The sequence below is a fragment of the Patella vulgata genome, chromosome 4 (genome assembly GCF_932274485.2).
Source record: "Patella vulgata chromosome 4, xgPatVulg1.2, whole genome shotgun sequence".
Lineage (NCBI taxonomy): Eukaryota > Metazoa > Mollusca > Gastropoda > Patellidae > Patella > Patella vulgata.
This window is the reverse complement of record NC_065882.2, coordinates 61,575,119-61,596,247: the sequence shown is the minus strand read 5'-3', so window position 1 is coordinate 61,596,247 and position 21,129 is coordinate 61,575,119. Positions and strand designations below refer to the sequence as shown.

General features: G+C 37.0%; 1 protein-coding gene and 1 long non-coding RNA gene across 2 annotated transcripts; both read right to left on the bottom strand.

Moving 5' to 3' along the window:
* Positions 1–4,739: 4,739 nt before the first annotated feature.
* On the bottom strand, positions 4,740–10,429 carry LOC126817496 (uncharacterized). The gene is made up of 3 exons (XM_050544507.2): positions 10,037–10,429; positions 7,843–8,086; positions 4,740–7,050 (listed from the first exon to the last, which is right to left on the bottom strand). The coding sequence occupies exons 1-3, from the start codon at positions 10,334–10,336 to the stop codon at positions 6,650–6,652; spliced, it is 945 nt and encodes a 314-aa protein (XP_050400464.1). The 5' UTR covers positions 10,337–10,429; the 3' UTR covers positions 4,740–6,649.
* Positions 10,430–17,059: 6,630 nt separating this feature from the next.
* On the bottom strand, positions 17,060–20,303 carry LOC126818041 (uncharacterized). The gene is made up of 3 exons (XR_008787999.1): positions 20,016–20,303; positions 18,406–18,640; positions 17,060–17,896 (listed from the first exon to the last, which is right to left on the bottom strand). It is a non-coding gene; the product is annotated as an uncharacterized LOC126818041 (long non-coding RNA).
* Positions 20,304–21,129: the final 826 nt, after the last annotated feature.

Genomic DNA, 21,129 nt, shown 5'->3' with positions numbered 1-21,129 from the left:
CCGATCTGTATGAAATTTATATGTATCGTTTAAATTGGTAAAACGAACAAGCCAATTGAGTTTCAGCAAATTTCGGTCAATTACATCTAGAGTTATGGCCCTTGTTTCACATTGTTGAATCTTGTGAATGCTTGAACGACAAAAGTTATCACCCAATCTGTATGAAATTCATATACATCATTTAAATTAGTGAAATGAAGAATCCTATTGAATGTCAGCAATTTCCGTCAATTACTTCTAGAGTTATGGCCTTTGTTTTACTTTGTTGAACCTTGTGAACGTTTGAACGACAAAAGTTATCATCCGATATGTATGGAATTGATATGCATTATTTGAATTAGTAAAACGGAAAAGCCTGTCGAATTTCAACAATTTCTGTAGATTATTTCCAGAGTTACGGCCCTTGTTTTAGTTTTTAGAACCTTGTGAACCCTCAAACCACGAAAATTATAATGTCATCTGTATGAAATTGTCTATTAAATGCCCCCTAATTACCTACAAAAGAATAAATATACGATAACTCTTGTTGACCGCTCAGACGATTTAGCTGCTGTACGGGCGTATGTTTTGTTGCCTGACAACCTATCTTTACATTTTCATTACATTTAAATTAGTCTGACGACATTTGAAGAATTGTTAAACCTTTGCAAACTAGAATATTGTGGAGGTTGAATATCCGAAAAGAATATCTGCCCAAAAATGGTACAATTCGGTTTACTATTTACAAAGAGTCAGCTAGGTGCTTAGGTGGATATTTTCATAGTATCATTCCCTTTTTGACAATTGACAAATGGATAGTTTTTGATGTTTTCTTTCGAAACCCTGCGCCACTTTTAAGGGAAAGAGAGAACCTGAGTTTAACGACATAAACTAGGTCATTTCGGGAGTAACACATGGTTCAATTTTATTTCAATAATTTGGTAGTGTGTAGGGGTCTTTAACAGTGGGGGGAAACAGGTGACCCTACTTCATATTGTGTACATGCGCACACGTTCAACCATATGGCTACACAACCCCGTCTCATTTTAACTATTAACATTAATATATTACTCTTAATTCTAGGTTGTCACTGTGGTGCAATGCGTTACGATAAGATTGTCCCTATTGAGTCAACGATCTGGTAAGTGCGGATACGTTTCGATGTGATCAACACGACCAGAGGCGTAGCCATGAAATATATATTGGGGGGGTCCGCAAATGACAATTTTATGGAACACCGTTACTTTTCACTTCACACATGTTTCCAGGATGATTCTCTCTGTGTTTTATTTTAGCAATGTAAACCATATAGGGATATGTACAAGTTTTATACAGATAGAATCTTAACTAATCCTAATAATTGTTGTAAATAGATAGGAGTTAGGGCCTACTATGTAAATTTTGAGGGGTCCGGGTATATTCAGACCCCCCCCCCCCACACCCCCGAAAAACAATTGGGACGCCCATGAACACGACTGCTACGACTGACCTCAATATATGAGAAGACCTTACAGAATCACCACGATTTCAATCGTAGCACGAATCGTGATAGTGGGAACCTATTAGAATAAAGCACTCTTCAACTCCAATATGTGAAAGTAGTAAATCTTACCATAAACATGCAACCCAAAACAGTTAGCAATATTGTTTTCGATTTTTATACGCCCACATTGAAATGTGGTCGTATATTGTTGACGCCCCGGTCCGGTGTCCACAATTGCTTGTGGAGGCTAACGGTAATATCCGATTGACTTTAAATTTATACTGTGTTTAAGGTCATGAGATCAAGAATTCTATTGATTTTCACCGATTTCCGATAATTATTGCCAGAGTTATGGCACTTGATAACTTTGAAAAATCTTGTGGTCGCTCTAGAGGTTAAAGGTAACATCTGATTGACTTTAAATTTACACACAGTTTTAAAGGTCATGAGACGAAGAATCCTATTGATTTTCACCGATCTTCGATAATTACTGCCAGAGTTATGGCTCGTGATTACTTTTAAAAATCTTATTGATGCTCTCGCGGCTATAGTTAACATCCGACTGACTTTAAATTTATACACGCTGTTTAAGGTCATGAGACAAAGGAGCCTGTTGATTTTCACCGATCTCCGATAATTTCTGCCAGAGTTACGACTCTTGCTCACTTTGAAAAATCTCGTGGTTGCTCTGAAGGGTAAAGTTAATATCCGATTGACTTTAAATTCATACACAGTGTTTAAAGTCATGAGACGAAGAATCCTTTTGATTTTCAACGATACTGCCAGAGTTATGACCCTTGATCACTTTGAAATATCTTGTCGGTGCTTTAGAGACCATATTTATCATCTGATTAATTTTATATTTATACACCGTGTTTACGCCTATATATAATCGTTTCTAATACATATAATTGCATAATGAGTTTTTAGTCTTAATCAGATTTTAGTGTATCATAAATGTTTCATTACCGACAAAAGTTAAAATATGCGACAACTCTTGATTACTGCCCGAACGATTTGGCTGCTGTGGGCGTAGGTTTCGTTGTGCTGATAATACGAGAATGCGTATATTTTAAATGCCATTTAAACACATGTCTTCTATTCACTTAATTCATTAAATATTCGATTTTATGTGTTGATAATTTATCTCGAGATAAAATAATTATCGCAGAGTTCTCTCCTAACTTAAATATGAATGGGCAGATTCGTCTGAATTGTTGTATACTTTGTAATATAAACATGTCCGATCAGTGGCGATAGCCAAAGTGTCTTTTAATAAATCTACGTTGAATAATAAGTATCCCCCCTCTCCTTTAAAATATAGGTCTACATGTATCTCCCAAAGATCTCGGTTCCTTTCGACATTGGCATATATTGGACCATAACGATATGGATTATGACCCCTGAGTGTAAGAAAAATCACAGTTTTAGTTTGTGAACCCTCTAGGTCACAATTTTCATCTGATTTTGATGAAACATGAAATGCATGTTTATAACCAAAAGATCTTGGTTCCTTTCGATATTTGCGTATATCGGATCGTAATTTCCTGAATAATGGCCCCTGATTGTACGAAAAATCGCGTTTTTAGCTCGAGGTCACAATAATTATCCGATTTAAAAAAAAAAACGTTTGAATATAATATACTCTTCAAAAAAAGTAGGGGATATTCAGAAACAATACAAAACTGCGGAAATGCACTGCTGCTTTTATTAGAGGTAACCAGTGTATGTTAACAACAGGCCATTTGTCTACACATGAACATAAACAGTTCATATGGGCGGCTTATCTGACGGCCCATTTCACTCACAAAGAGATACCCTGTCAAAAGTGAAAATGAACGTTTTTGATTTTTGTCTTAATAATGAGTAATTGCTCCACCAATCCTCAGACATTCAGCAATTCATCGTGGCATGCTCCTAATCAACCGTCCAGTCACGATTTGGGGCAATCTGACCCACTCCTCTTGCAGTGCCACGGCCAATTCTTGCAGTGTTGTCGGTTGACTTTGACGTCGAAGAACACGTCTCCCGATCAAATTAAACGTAACACACTAAAGTAAAGATACGCTTAACAGTAAATCTTATGCAAGAACCGATAGGAAAGCAAACATGGATAGGATAAACCAGCAAGCGGCAGTTTTCATCAACCCTTCCTTGAAGTTTCAAATTTGACAATGAACCCCTCCCACGTGTATGACGCTATTGCGTGTCGCATGTGCAGCTCAGTGGTTCTGTTGGGGCGATAAGTTCTTCATCCGTGAACATCCTCTAAAAGCCTGTCAAGTATCCATGACTATTTACCATATCACAACCTGCATAGGTATTTGCATTTCAATATCGCCTACTTTTTTTGAAGACGTGTCATCCTGGACATCAAGTAGCTATATCCCTGGCGTTCGCCATTCGCCGTTTTAGGAGAATCACAGACACCGCTATTGCCCCAGTCATCCCAATCTTGTTACCGCCCAGTAGATCATCAAATTGTTGGAAAACGAGAGGGGTGAATGATCGAAGGTGCGATCTTTATAGAAATTGTCGACAATGCTTTTAATCCTAAATAATCATTAAACACAAATACTTCTTCCAATTTTTCTGTTCTTAGTATCAATAATATTAAGCTCAATTGCTGCAGGCTGTAACCGAGATATCAATAAGAAGACATCAATATCAGGGTAAATAAAATGCCCGGACATACACAAAATATTGACCGAAATAAAAAAAAAAGATAAAATTTCGAAATGTACACAAAATATATTTAGTATTGATTGAAAGAAAAGGGGAGCCGCGTTATCTGTAGCCCAAGGAACGAATGTGTGAGCATAATGATCAATTTACAATCTGCAAAATAACTAAGATACAAGACAATTTCGTTTTTAAATTTCAAATTTGTAGAGTTGACATCTACGATACATGTATCATGCACTACTTGATCTGATGGATCTAAAGAGAGGCGAAGTCCTCTGCAAGACGTTAAGGAATAATTGTATGGCTGTCGAAAATATTTCACCCAAGTGGACCAGCAGAGAAACTAATTCAATTACAGTATTGTAAAGCTAAACATTCTTATTACCTCTCCTGCCCAACTGACATATGGATATTTACCCCCGCTCCCTCGCCCCTTTCTCAACTACTAAGTTGAGGCAAAGAGAATAAGACTATATGACATGATTTGAAAATTGTTTTATTAACTGATAATCTTTTAAACAGTTTGGTCTCTATGTTATTAGCCAGTCTGATTTTGTTTTAACAGGGAATATAATTAGGTTATTTCACCAACCTTCCCTCCCACTAACCCTTTTCCCAATTTACAGGACCCTATAATATCATTATGCACACAGAGATCCATATACATGTACTTCATACTTCGGTAATAGATCTCTTTATATTGTTTTGTAATACACAAAAAGACTAATTAAACATTTTCATCTTTATTAAATGAAAGCAGAATATATACTTCTCAAAATTCTCGAAACATACTAATGTTTTCGACTAAAATCGTCGATGTAGAACTTAAAATGTAGGTCAACTAACTAATATAAGTGTCTGTTCTCAAGCGGAGCTGCCTGTCTACAGTTAGTTTAGTATGCTATAATAGTTGTAATAAACTGAACACAATGAAAAGACACCATTGATTTGACTGGCGAGACATCATGTTGTTGTTTTTTTTTTTTGGGGGGGGGGGGGTTGACACGAGCTTGTATTTTGGTTCAATGTACGACTGTCTGGCAGAACTATATATACCCTTAAAAAAAGTAGGGGATATTCAGAAACAATACAAAACTGCGGAAATGCCCTGCTGTTTTTATTAGAGGTAACCAGTGTATTTTAATAACAGGCCAATTGCCTACACATGAACATAAACAGTTCATATGGGCGGCTTATCTGACGGCCCATTTCACTCGCAAAGAGATACACTGTCAAAAGTGAAAATGGATGTTTTTGATTTTTGTCTTAATAATGAGTAATTGCTCCACCAATCCTCAGACATTCAGCAATTCGTCGTGGCATGCTCCTAATCAACCGTCCAATCACGATTTGAGGCAATCTGACCCACTCCTCTTGCAGTGCCACGGCCAATTCTTGCAGTGTTGTCGGTTGACGTTGACGTCTCCCGATCAAATTAAACGTAACACACTAAAGCAAAGATACGCTAAACAGTAAATCTTATGCAAGAGCCGATAGGAAAGCAAACATGGATAGGATAAACCAGCAAGCGGCAGTTTTCATCAACCCTTCCTTGAAGTGTCAAATTTGACAATGAACCCCTCCCACGTGTATGGCGCTATTGCGTGTCGCACCTGCAGCTCAGTGGTTCTGTTGAGACGATAAGTTCTTCATCTGTGAACATACTCTCAAAGCATGTCAAGTGTCCATGACTATTTATCATATCACAACCTGCATAGGTATTTGCATTTCAATATCCCCTACTTTTTTGGAAGAGTATATAATGGCCCAACGGGTAAGTAGACTCTTAAAGAACCATTTTACTGCTAAACCTACCAGTTGCAGCAGTACAGCAAACTGGCAGGCATTACCAGATAGTGTGTTGAAACTTGTTGAGGCGTTGTCACGCGTTGCCGTCCAAGCCTTTACCTATCTCAAGTGGAACCTGTCTGCTGGAAACAGTCGGCCAGTCTCAGGATGGTAGTGTGATGACATTCAAACTTTGGGCAACGACTCTTAATTATTGTACTCGTAAATACCTGGATTTACCAATATGTCAAGTTCTCGGTGTGCAGGTGTCAACAAAACCATAGAAGTAGTACTGACAGTAGCTTTTTTAAAGCCACGTTTTACACCCTATGTATGCAAAATGAGATAACTGACCTTTGTTGTGTTGATTTGAATGCGATAACATCATTCTCTCTTGTTATCGTCGCGATCTGATGTTATATTCAGAATTGCAAGATAATGTGTATTTCTCAAATTAAGATTTACAAACATCCACGTATTAAGGTGTTGCGTTTTCATTCTTCTCAGTATTTACGTTTCGGATACCGTCTAAAAAAGTTATTGTCGGATAAACATAGTCTCAGACAGATTATGTCGAATACATGGGAATCAAAATGCATAGCGCGTTAGTCATATCTGATGTCAGAGAGATATTGAATTCTCTAAAGAAACCTTTAAAAAGTCTTTGTCATATTTTTTCTTCATTATTTGTTGGTATGTATTTATGGTATATACTTATAAAACTGGTCGACATAAATGACTCCTGTGGATAACATTATGCGTTATAATATCAAATACAATGTAATAGTCGATAGTAGCAAGGAAAGCATTTCTGAATCCGGGCATATTTTGTGGAATCCAAGAAGCAGCAATTACTCCTTTTGGAACGTTTCTCCAAATATTTTCTTCGCTGTTATCATCGAGGTCGTATCTATTGATTATGGGCCAGGAACCGACAAGTGGTGTTGCTACTTCAATAACTTTGTCATTGCTGAATGCATAGACACCATCACCATTTTTATTGGATAAGAGAGCCCACACTCGATTTCCATTAGTCAACTGTTCAAAATGTTTTGGCCATGATCCTGGACCGGGACACGCAGTGCTGTCAAGATTACACGAGGTCCAACCATTGCCTGTAATATACACATAATATATTCATATATCACAAAACGACCCTGTCGGCGAGAGAGAGGCTATTATATCCGCAAAGAAAAGAAAATAGAAACATCCTCATCCTGACACCACTGACGTAATTAGAGAGGGTGGGGGCATCATTGGGTTATAGAAAGGGGCAGATCCAGGAATTTTTGCAGGAGGGTGTCTGCCGGGCTCCTGATAAGGAAAGTTGACAGTTGACAATGCATGATGCCATCATCGTCTATAAATTACGTAAGGCATACAACACATTGAGCTTTTTAAAAAGAAAAAAACTAGCACCCCGTTTTATAATGAATTGATGCAAAGCATTAATTGTGATATCACAGATGTCTATATCATTATTTCGCGCATTGAATGCCAATCCCATCCCACCATCTGATGATAAAGGGTAAAGCACACGACCGTTACACTTTTCTCATAAAGTGTGGTTTTACAAAAACATTTTATGTAGCTGAGCGGTGTCGGGTTTGCCCCCCCCCCCCTCCGATCCACCCCAGATAGACTCCTGCTTTGTATCATCAATTTCATTTTAACAGTAATTAACATACTCTCATGTCTCCCATGTCTGAGACGTGATCCCCCTCCCCCTCGCCACGGAAACGTCTGCGATAATGTTGTCGCTGTTGTTTATTATACCAATGGTAACGCCCAATACACTAATTACATAAATCATGATATTATTATGAACATGTTGATATAATTAAGATTATTTACATATGAAGGAGGCATTAAAAAAATATAATGACAGATCAGTCTTTAGTACCTACCATCTTCTATCAGAGTGATTGAGGTGCTATTCTGATGATATCGCATCGTAGCAACGTTAAGAACAGTCTTATGTTGACCCATGGTTGCAGCTTCGACAGTCTCGACAAAGGAAACATCTGTTTGTGACAAGCTCGGATTAAATGTCAGGTAGTAAGTGTTTAGCCCCCAATCAGCAGATATGATTGTGCGTAAAACATTATTATCTGAATTGGCTGCGACTATACCAAACGATGGTTGACAGGTCTGAAATATAAAGCACAATATGTAGCTCGTTTAAAATATAACTCAGCGATCTAACCACGCCCAATCAGTGGTGTTTATGACCAATATTACACGCCCCCAGCGCCGGATTAACCATGAGTAGGGGTTTGGGGCCGTGAGTATGTAGGGGGGGGGGGGCAACCTAACACAAGTTACCAGAACTTAGTATTATTCCAAACTGAATATGAATGTAACTACATCAAAACTAATCTGAAATCGGTCAGTGATAAATAACGTTACGGCATGGGACAGGCCTAATCAAACGCATAAATTACTGCTGATGTATGATGCATGATAAAAAAAACAAACCCGTTCCCGACACTCGCATAAAAGGATTGTAACGTTTACAATCCCCGCAAAAAAAATCATCCTAGCCTGACCCATGTTTAAATGAATTTTGTTTGAAACAAAACGCGAAATATCATAAGTAATGTAGTCTATACAGACACTAAACATATTATACACACCAAATTATCAAATAAATCACCAGCAACAAAAAGACAAAAGTACGCTCGGAGATAACCAATGGCACTTTTGACAGATTCTACGTTCAAACCTCGAATATAAATGAAATGAAATGGGGTTTAACGCCCGACTGTTCTTCTCCTGGTTAATGAAGACGGGCATACGCCATACAGTTTGCTATGAGGAAAATTTTGCCCGGACAGCGGCACTACGGTCTACTCTTATATCGAATTCTATCTGTCAAGGGTTCTTTTACGTGCACGCCAATGTGTACACGGGGTCTCGGTTTTTCGTCCCAGCCCTGTCTTTGTCAGGCCTTCCATCATGCATCACTGACAAATGCGAACCACGTCGGAAAATTCCGATGAACTTTCTCGGTCAGCGTCTTACCCACTTAGCCACCGTGACCCCGAGTATAAATGGATTCCAAGTTACTTTGATTCCACCTCCTAGTAGCACAGCAAGTTGTAACCAAAATATTGCCACTAAAGAGGATTTTAATGCGTATCCTTGATACAATTTTCGCGCTAAATGAACAAAAAAAGAGGAACGCGGATACCAGTCGAAAGTGCTACGCAGCATCGCCGGATGGCACCGAATTGATGGGGATTGAAGGGGTTCCAATGTCCAGGACTTTAAAAATTCCATGGAGGGACTCGGAGGGCCACATCACTGCCACTAGCAGATAGTGTCCCTGGTCCGATTTGAGATAGTTTGTGTGTGTTGGGGGGGGGGGCTGATGTGAGGGGTCCCACCGTGCCCCGTGGAAAATCTGCACGACCCCTTTTATATGTTCTGGCTTGTCATATAAAAGCCGGAGAAAACCGGAGCACCCGGAGAAAACCCACGAGGGTGGACAGACGACCTTACTCTTTGTCACGTACAACCGGCGAATCAAAACCACTCCAGTTGACTCAATGACAGACCTTACGATGCAACGCGCACGCGCTAACCATTCGACCATCCAACCCCGCTGTCTCGTTTGGACTTTAGTGTTATGATTTCCCCGTGACGTCATGTATTCAGGTTCTACGATTGAACTTTTATTCTTACTAAACGAGGCAAATTGTTAATCTCAAATTTCACCGCTCTCAAGAAAATCAATAAGCTTTCTGGTTTGGTCTAGGTAAAGTCTGTGTCAGTTCTGCTCAGATAAAATGCCTTTTAAAAAGGGCTTTGATTTGTAAAAAAGATTTATTTGTAAAAACGGGTTTATGTTTTCATTCTCAGAGCGTACATGCCCCTGATCTGTAACAGGGGCCTGTTTCACGAAATTTTAACGAAGATAAAATCCAAATTTTAGTAATTTGATTGCATAATATTAGGTTGATTTTAGTACTTAGCCAATCAAAATTGAAGTATTTACTAAATTTGGATTTTATCTTTAGTTAAGATTTTGAGAAACAGGGCTCAGACCCATAATGAATATCCCAAGGCTCTCTGTTTCACCGAAAAGAAATAACTTACCTTCTCCCAATACTCAGACTGTTCATCAGCTATTAAAGTGTTCGGATCTAACGGTATGTCATCCAGGATTTCGCATTGCTTCTTAGCTATGTAATTTACTGCTTTACACAGGGGGTTGCTGTGGCATAACCGACAACATTCTACTGCACTTCCAACAGACTCTTCAGCAATTGGGCTGCGATTAAACTTGACATTCATTTTGATGATTTGGGAGAAAATCTGCTGTGACTCGTTCTTGGCCCAACATATAATAAACAACATTGAAACAAAAATGGACAGCTTAGCCACGAAGAGTGCCATTTTTATAAAGACAAACGAACAAGGTAGCAGAGTTAATAATTTTTCAGGTTACTAATCTTGTCAAGTGATCTTTGAAGTCATCTCCAATCTCATTTTTAGTACTCCAGAAATAGCATCTAGAAATCAAGAATTCCAATAATGGTTTGTTTGGAAAATAACCAATGGGACGCAGTTGCTAAGCATTAATAGTTTCAATATGACTTCAATTGAATAAGGTTAACAGTATAACACAACACGCCATGGCGATGTTTATTAAAGTTCTACAAACAATCCCATTCGGTTTAGAAAGGTGTTCACGAATAGATCTCAATAGCCCATTGAAAACACAAGTAACTTTATTACGAAAATCAATTACTGATAAACACTGAATATCGATAAAGGCGATTTAGCTTCGAACGATTTGGTCCCGAGCGAAATGTGTAAATTATCAAATATTGTATCTGTAGATACGAAAACATATTGACTTTAAAGGTCTTTGTCGGTTTAGTAATCAGAATCTGAATTTTTTGTTATAATGCTTATGAATTTAACTCAGATCGAATTTTTAGTCAGGTTTAAACCCGGCGATTTTACCAAATCAGCCATCCCTATATTATTATAAAGAAAGGTGCACAAAAAACTATCTTGCTCACCATGGGCGTATTTGCACAGTAGACAGGTGGGTGGGCGGGTGTGGTGGCAGCTGTCTGGGTGGGTATATGGGTTTTATTTAAATGTGAAAAATGAAGGATACGTGTTCCCTCGTATTATCTTCCCAGGTTATCGGTCCTTCCGTCCATAATTCTTGCATTGCTATGATCTCTATTAGGAATATTCGGATCACGCGAGTTAAATATTTTCTAATTTAAAACAGCAAAGCTTAAAAAGCTACAATTTCATATTTTCTAAGAAAGTCAAAACATAATTATTTCTATGTCTTTTGCTCAATAGGTTGTCAACTCACTATTATACGATCATAGTTATCATTCTCACACTCAAAATTGTTTCACGCAATTACCTCCTAATTACCTCCCTTGTTTTTCTATTCCCTACCATGGAATAGCTATCTTTAAACGTTTGAATTTGAAGTTGAAAATGATATTTTTGCCAATTTCTCAACTGGTAGTGAATTATAGGATTAGGCCTAATAGGATTATTCTTTATCAAGGTAGGACTGTTTATGCATAGCATCGATTTTAAGGCTTTATTTTAATACATTTTAAAAATATAACCTAAAAATATGAAATTGTAGCTTTAAATATTAACTTTTATTGATCTCTTTTGGGAATATTCTGATCACGCGAGGTTAGTGAAGTTATTAAATGAAAACTATATTTAAACATAGCCTACATTATGCAAGAGCTTCAGATGTCATATAAATTATAAATTAGATCTTTATTTACACAAAAAGCACAGAGTCAACCCTGTTACACTGTAGACCCAAGGATGGCTTGAATTCGGCTTGGATTTAAACAGGATTTCATTAATTGGTTAAATTTTTAAATGGCGTCGTAAGCGGAGATTAACCGTTACGTTGACGTCATACTCTCGGAAATTTTAGATCGAGGCTAAATGATAGAGTGTACGAAACGAGGCCGCTCTTGTGCGAGGCCGCGTGTCAGTCAATTTGATTGAAAGTTCGATATATACGGCCTTGATATTATGTTTAGTTGTGGTTAAAATGAGAGTTTGGATGTCGGTATTATACGCTCTTTTGTCACTTGCGTTTACAGAAAAATTATGGAAATTGATAAACATCGCAGCTAACTTCACCCCAGTTGAATTGCAGCCCCATTGGATCACTGTTTCCTATTTGTCTGCTTCGGGAGTTATGTACAGTACAAGAGTACACGCAGGCTAACAAGAAGTCGGCTATAATTATGCCTCATTGATTTGGTCCATTCCTTTCAAACTTTCGCTTCTTATCTTATTTTTAATTTGTAGTAAAAATAAATGTGATACGAATTGAATTGCAACCCCGTCTCAAACCGAATCATCTTCAATAGAAGGCTTGATCTCGCCTTAACTACGTACATCTTAAAACTCGCGGTCGTTGCTTCAGGAACATGAAACAGAATAGGCTAACGGTACCACAGCCATTGAAAACGTTACTTGATAATCGAGATTATGTAGGTGGAGTTAACACCTATCAATCAAACGATCGGCCATTCTCGGAGACGGTGAAGTGAGAGTTGACTCCTATTTCTAGTCAAAAATTACAATGGTGATAACTTTGTTCCGAATAAAGTAATTTGACTGAAATTTTCAATATATTCTTCTTTCATCATCTATTTTTGAACTGTTATAGCAAGAATGGCCAACTCTTTATTAAAATCTCCCTTAATGTATCTTTAATATGACACTAACATTGTTTTGAACGACGAATTTCCCATTTTCTTGGAGTCGATGTTAATTAAGTGGGATTTATTTATTTTATTATTTTTAAAGTGGTGTGAAGCATTCGGACTGTGAGAGGATGAATTTTATTATTTCTTTGAATCGGAGAATGATTCCTGTTCATTTTCAAATTTGGTGCGAAGCGTTGAATTTCAGAATTCTAGGATTTTCTCTTCTTGAGGTATATCACATACCCGGAAAAGGTTGTGAACATCGTAGAGATCAGATATGTTGAAATGAAATGAAATGGGGTTTAACGTCCTACTGTTCTGCTCCTATAATGGGCTAATGAAGACGGGCATACGCCATACATTGTGCTATGAGGGAAATTTTGCCCGGGCAGCGGCACTATCGCCTACTATTACATCGAATTCAAACTGCCAAGGGATCTTTTACGTGCGTTCCAATGTATACACGGGACCTCGGGTTTTCGTCTCATCCGAAGGAGTAGACAGCTGTCCTTGTCAGGACCTCCGTTCTGCATAACTTTCTCGGCCATCGGGATTTTCCGACGTGGTTTCCCCTTATCAGTGGTGCAGAACGGAAGGCCTGACAAGGACATTTGTCAGATTTGGTCAAGTTTTCCTTTCGGATAAGCTGCAGTCTATGACTATCTATGTAGGAAAGACACAGCCATTTGTTGCTCTGTTTGTGGTGAGAAGTGTTCAACCTAAAGACGATTTGGGAAAAAGTTGGAGCCGTGCAAAGAGCATCCTCGGTATCCCCGGTGTTCTCCACACTACCCTGGGTTAATCCATAGGGTTTCCACGATTTCAAATTATCTGCCCTGGCCTTGATTGTAGTTAAGGTCTACGAACCAATCAAAAACAGTTTACAAACCAGTCGTTTAGCCTTCTTTTTTTATAAGGGTAGATAATCATATTCATGTCCATTTACTGAATAATTGATGTAAATAATGTATATATTTCTAATTCAATTCTAATTAATTTTATTATCAAAATCCGTAGTATGTTTCGCTGATTTCAAATATGTATAAAATCTATATGTTTGACTTTTTTTATTATTTGTTTCATTCTGTTATGGTTTTTATTATTAAACTTATACTTGGCAATTTGATTCACAATAATTTGTCTACGATATCACGTGGACGTAAAACTCCGGGAACGAACGAACTAACGATTCTCAGTAAAACTCTTGACCCTACATAGATATAAACGTCCGGTCTCCATTAATGTAATATTATATAATTTGTTGTTAATAAATGCACAATTAGAATAATTTGGACTTCTCTCATTTAGGCTAACTACTAACCTTGTCCGATGGGAGCTACTCCCCTTTGCCAACTTCCTTTGCAATTAACGATGTATGGGATTGGTCGATCAAGGGCGGATAATTTGAAAACGTGTCTCGCCCATAGATTAACCCAGGGGTTAGTGGAGTAGAACGGAATGAAACCACTGGGGATACCGAGGATGTGCAAAGACCAGAATTAACAGTGACGTCAATGGGAAAAGTAATGGCGATCTGCATCGGAATTATTAAACCGAGTTACTCCCCTTATATAGTTAACCAAGTATAAAATGACCCACATCAAATACATTTTCCGCTGGTAAAGTACACCAGAACCCCCGCATGGGTACCAAATACTGTTGTCTAGATAAACCCAAATAAAAAAGTTAAAATGAAGAATTAGACTCTACTTAGTATAAAATACACATTCCCAGACAAATTTTCTGCTGCGCCTTATTTTGGTAAGATTGTTTAATACAACAGATGGTCAACCAGTTTTATGTCATTGTTGTGTGTCTTAATTAATCGAGGTAAAAAGATTGGTATTAGCTGTCCGATCATTACAAATAAAGTTGAATAATCTCATTCCAATACACAGAAGATAATATGCACAAATTAAAGTAGACAATTTTGTAGTAAGGTCCTTGAGAATTGCACCAAGTGAAAATCGCAATTTGGAATTGTCCGAGAACTGGGATGATGATCTGATTTATATTCCTAAAAACTTAGATCAAGATCTTATACATATTCCTTAAAACTGGGATGAAGAATTAATAATAATATAACGCTTGTGCGTATACAAGGGGTTTTTCGGGACCCCACGACCAGAACCTTAACGTTTGTGAGGAACTGGTTCATAATTGTCTAGCGAGAATTTTATACATCGTCAGCTACCCAATGACGAGTTTAATGTTGCAAATAGAACGGAAGTGCGGCAGTGGCAAAATTCATCATTTGACAAGAAACTACGAGTATTTCATTATCGGACACAAGGAGTCTTATGGACCCCCCTCCCCTTTCCTTTCAATATTTTGCTGGTTACAAGTGTCTAATCTGTTCTGCGCTCGGTGCTAGCTTTGTATTTGGATTCTTTCTTACTGATGTTATTGTTTTGGTCATTCTAATAATCAAGATCTGAAAGCAGGTACTCTACCAACCTCATTAAAAGACGATTCTACATGGAAATGTAATTAGGATTTGTATGGTTTCAAAAATACCTTTTAATTCATATCGTCACTGTTAATACCTCAAATACTTTGTTTTACTCTGATTGATTATTATTCAGTCTTTATATGAAGCTGTAGTTTGGTCGTATAAACCAATTTATGTCTGATGTCTTAGATTACCCCTTGTTGCCGACAATGTTTTTTGTGCGACGTGTCCGCACAAGGGTTAAAGAAACGTATTTTGGGGTTTTCCTTTGATGTACACTTTTCAAATAATAACTTTTTGTATTATATTTGGACGACTTTATGAACTCATTTTAATATTATTATTAACATCTATATTTAGATAAAAGCCTATTTGTCGTTTGAGTGTGATATTCATTAGAATAAATTATTTGAAGTATTATATTTTGTTTTAAGTTTTAATTTAAACTAGGTTATCAATTGACCCTTTTTAACGTATTATGGTGGGATGAAAAACTAAGGCCCACCATGGTACATGTGTTCAAGTCCAGTATGAACTTGGGTTATGGATGTGGTTAACTGCTGTTGTAGCCTATTATAGACCTTAAACTGATATTTCATCAGCGTTAAACCAATATTCTCATACAGACAGTTTCTGTCATACAGCAGCGGGGCAGAGTAATATGATTTATATTTAGGGAAAATGTTACATGCGTGGGTCAAATAAAAGTGAAACGAATTGCTTGATAAACACGAGATAACCCTCGGTGAAACGTCGCCAGAAAAAAATCTTAACATGTATTCCATATAATGTGTTATATTGTATTTCACCGTCAACATGGTAATATAGAACCTTGTAGGCAAACAAAGATAGCTGAAAAAAGAATTATTCCAAAAGTTTCTTTGAAGGGATAAACACTTTTGGGGTATGGGATGCTTGGTATCTCTGCCACCAGTGATCAATTTCTGGCTGACCACGAGCCATGTTCATGTTCATGAACATGTTCAAAACAAACGCCAAGGTTCTGCGATCTGACCTGAAAGCTGTGCGAACGCGGTGAGGTCGCGAAGATAGCGAGACGAGCGTGGTAACATCTCCATGAACGTAGTACACGCGCAGTACACACGTGGCAACGACGCTGCGAAAATGGTAACATTTGCAACGCGTCTGCTAAATCCTACTCAAAGATTACATGATTTTCTTGTGGTGACTTGCATGATCATCTTGAAATTTCCAAAAATCTGACCAGCTTATATACTCGCCGTGATCACATGGTAGAAACACACGTGCAATCGCGATACACGTAGAACCCCATGAGCGTGGTTAGAACGCCACGAGTTCGCCGTTGATCGCCGTTGCCAAACCAATAGATCTCAATAGAAACGCCATAAGCGAGGGGAGGTCCTAACGGGCGCGCGGTGAGAACGCGGTATAATCGCACTTTTTTCAAGTTTGTAATTTTTGGGACATTTTCTCGCGTTGTGTTCACGTTTGCCGGCGACTATGTGCATTTTCAGGTCGCAGGAAGACGCCACCCCGGTCTGACGGGGAAATAAGTAAGCGTCATTATAATTTTCGCTGTACTTGTTCTTGAATCTGCCACCTTGTCTTTTTCTAGCAAACTTGGATCACCACAGAGGACAGGTTCTCCGTCTTCGGATCGTAGCTTGCCAATATCAGCGAATTAATCATCGACCGCAGGCCCAATGTCTACCCTATAGGTCAATTTCCAGTCGGTCTAATGTATCTGTAAGAGCCATTTATTTCTACAGGCCTGTTTCTACATATAGCATTCAAAAATTCAAATCCTAAGAATATAAACGCGACTAATACACACAATAATATTGATTATCACAGTACAATGTTACACTATATATATATCACAAAACATCAATCATGAGATAAGGTTAATCATTTACTAATTATACAAATCCTTTTAAGAGGTAGGAGTTATATTTTCTTTAATCTAAATATAATTATCCTGGTTAGAGGGGTATGGACAATTAAAATATTTAAAGAAAATATTACTAAAGAACATAATATAATACATGTTTAATAAATGAAGATATAAACATATTTAATTTACTGATGCTTTTATGTAGCAGATCTGCATAGTTCCTCGCGAGACATATAACTTTAATTTATATATTATAGAAAATAAGTTTGTATTAAGATGTAATGGAAATTAAGAGAGCCTATGTCAATTGGAACACTGACACCTTTTATTTCCTCAAACAGTTCAATGGTCGGTAGATTTAATCTAAGAAGATGTAATTTTTGAAACCAATTGTTCTTCACATCAAAACATTCTATTATACATGTAGATTCATTCCAAATTCACGAGTTCATTAAGCGCTACTCTTTGTGATGGTAAATTATCATCGAAACAATTGGTAGATAATTATAACACTTGTTGACATAAATGTCCCCTGTGTATAACAGTATGAGTTATGATATCAAATACAATGTAATAGTCGTTAGTTAACAAAAAAGCATTTCTGAGTTCGGGGATATTTTGCATAATCCAAGAAGCAGCGATGATACCTTTTGGAACATGTCTCCATATGTTATCGGTACTGTTATCATTGAGGTCATACGTATTTATGATCAGCCAGGCACCAAAACTTGGTGTAGATACTTCAATGACTTTGTCATAGCTGAAAACATAGACTCCATCACCGTTTCTGTTTGATAAAAGAGCCCACACCCGACTTCCGTTAATCAACTCTACCAAATGTTTTCCCCATGTTCCTGGACTGGTACATGTACTGCTGTGCAGATTACAGGTGGTCCAACCGTTACCTAAAATAGTTACATCAAAATAAGTCGCGTACCACAAAACCAAATAAGCCCCTTCCGTAAAGATACACCGCTATCAAGATTGATACTTTTCTGTCCTCGGCTTAAAACCTAGAATCAGTCTGGGCGTGAGACGTTTCGTGATTCTACTCCCATTAAAAGGCCGTTTTCTTACCGAATAACTCATACGGCCGTGTGGCCAAGTGGTGTAACGTGTATGCTTTATTTAATAAGGCCAGATTTTGTTTTAAAATTGATCAAGCCATCTTTATTAAATTAAACTCGGATTAAATTATGAGATAAGAGTTTATTTTTAAGATTAAAATTATTATATTTTATTTTCAAAAAAGGCTTTTTTTTCAATATACATTCACTTTTAACCCCTTTAGCCGATTGTACAATCACCTGTTTCTTCCCACTCTGTGCTTATTTTAGTTTAAAAAGATGACCATGTTTGATAAGCCCCCCCCCTCCCACGCGCCCCCATCTCTCTTGAAATAGAGTATACTTACCATCTTCGATCAAACTGATTGAGGCATCTTGAGTTTCCATTACAGCAACGTTAGACATAGTCATTTGTCTACCCATGCTTAATACCGGCACCGTACCAAGGTACGATATATTGGTTTGAGATAAGCTGGAATCAAACTTCACATTATAGACATTAAGACCCCAACCAGCAATTATCCTTGATTCCAAGACTTGAAATGAATCGGCTGCTGTAACACCAAATGATGGTTGACAGGTCTGAAACATAAAGAACACTCTCTAATGCCAAATCATTTCTTTGGGGTTGTTTTGAAATTGGTGCAAGAACAAGTCAAAGTCATCACTGAAATTTGATAGATTGTCCAACTGACTGAACGTGAAGCGTCTGTTAACATTGAATGGTTTACGCCCATTACTAACGTAGTTACTTCCCTTGATTTACGAAAAATCGTTAACACTCCAGAAGACACATTCATTATGGGATATTTTTGAAATTGTATTAGCTCATTGAAAGATGACACTTAAATAACCACATTATTATGTTGTCAATAAGTTCATCCGTTGATGAACAAAGCAATGCACTGAAATGAAAACATCTAATCTATTGATTTTGAAAACAGTTCGACAATTACGCCCCGATTTAACATTCTTGGTTCAAGAAACCTTTTTAGATCTCATAGATTGGGTAGCTTAATCAAAGCAAGACACCTATTGACCGTTTTCCGAAAAATACCCTTGGAGTTATTCGCCTTGATTTTCAAACCTTGATTTAGAAAATAATAGTAATAATCCAGTTCTCACAATTATTATCAAATATGTATAAATCAGGTTGTTCAACTTTATAAGATAAAGACAACTATTGATTATGAAAAATTTCTGATAATTACTCCCCGATGTATTGCCAGATATATCAGTTAATCGTTTATAAATTTAATAGATCTGCGTCCTTATTGTGAGCAAATATCTATTGATTTACGAAATGTTAGTAACAATCTAGAGGTTCCATTTATCGCCACATAGTGTTTGTATATTGTCGTGTTCATGTCTGTCGGCTTGTCGTTTATAATTGATGTTACCTTATGGAATGATTACCCTAGATTACGACACGTTCTTAGCATTCTGAAAGTTAAAATATTGATGTGATTTTCTTGACATTCTTATAGTAAGGGCATAATATAGATTATTTGGAAAAGAAAACCAATGCTAAGAATTATAAGCACCCTTGTTGAGACACTCTTCAGTTATAGGACAGATATCACTAGCAGTGTTCTTGGTATAATCCTGTTATTCAGATATTACATTCTGCAAAGATCTAGCGTTTATTAATCCAAAAGGTGTGGTAAAACGGAACGCTGTATCTTTAATTTTAGTTTCAATCTGAATAATGTTGAATAACCTTTCCCGATGTTTTTGAATGAGTTTATTAAACTAAATGACTGTCAATTCGTAACTATTGCGTGACACCATCGAGTTGGTAACCCTTTCTAAAAAAAAATTATTTCACTTCTAAAATGATGATTTTTAGTTGTTTATGATGAGGACTATTCAATTAACATTTAGAATGTTGGTTCAAGCAATCAAAATACCGTTATGATGTTTTGTGGTTCTTTAAACTTAATGTAGTATAACTTACCTTCTCCCAATACTCCGACTGTTCATCAGCTATTAAAGTGTTCGGATCTAACGGTATGTCATCCAAGACTTCGCATCGCTTGTTAGCTATAAAATTTATTGCTCTACACAGTGGATTGCTGTGGCATAACCGACAACATTCTATGGCACTTTCAACAGACTCCTTAGCAATCGGGCTGCGATTAAACTTGGCATTCATTTTGATGATTTGGGAGAAAATCTGCTCTGATTCATCTCTGGCTTCACAGATAAAACTCAACATCAAAATCAAATTTAAAAATTCAAGCAAAAACATCGTCATACAATGAAGTCAAACGAGAATGTCACATGAATTATTTTCCAGCTCATCAAAAAATGAATTATTTTCCAGCTCATCAAAAAATAAATTGCTTTTGAATTTTAAAAGCCAGACGCGCATCAACTGCAGTGATGTCCCAACGATATGAATCTGTTATATATTAGAAACTTATATGGAACTTTTTTTTCTCTAATTGCAACATGAAATCAAAGCCACGGTTGCTTAGCATTAATTAAATTTGTTAATTTTCGGTTTTATTGATTTTAAGTCAATAAATGTTTGTGTTGTGATGAATGTCATGGGTACCATTCCATCCGTTAAGAAATGAGGCCATAATTAGACATCCTTAACCTTATTTATGTCCGCTGTAAACTACAGTTCCTTTATAGAACACATTACTTTTCATTTATATTTTAAGCGATGTTTGTCCAATTCGTAGTGGTTACTACAATATACAAGTCGACAAATTGAATGCAAATGTTTTACTTATTGTCTTTTTGTTGATATAACTCGCGAAATCTTAATTAGCCCGAGAAATGGTTTTAACAGATTTTAAAGCACGGAAAAAAACACAAAGAAATGGAATTTGTTTAAAATATAAATCTGTCTTGGCAAAGAATGTATGAGATAAAGAAAAAAGGCTTGAAATCCACCGACAGAAATATGCCACGAAACTTAATAAATATATTAATCGAGATACACTGATATATTCTCGAACGATTCGATTGATTCCATTACAATATTACTAATAGCTGTTTAATAATGAAATTCTTTGAAAAGCTATTTTGTGTATTGCTGAATCTGTACATGGTATGTC

Excerpts from the sequence above, each read along its gene's own strand:
- LOC126817496 (XM_050544507.2), bottom strand. The coding sequence starts at position 10,336 with ATGGCACTCTTCGTGGCTAAGCTGTCCATTTTTGTTTCAATGTTGTTT. Across the intron at positions 8,087-10,036 it reads AGTCTGAGTATTGGGAGAAG|ACCTGTCAACCATCGTTTGG; the intron begins GTAAGTTATTTC and ends TTTATATTTCAG. Across the intron at positions 7,051-7,842 it reads AATCACTCTGATAGAAGATG|GCAATGGTTGGACCTCGTGT; the intron begins GTAGGTACTAAA and ends TGTATATTACAG.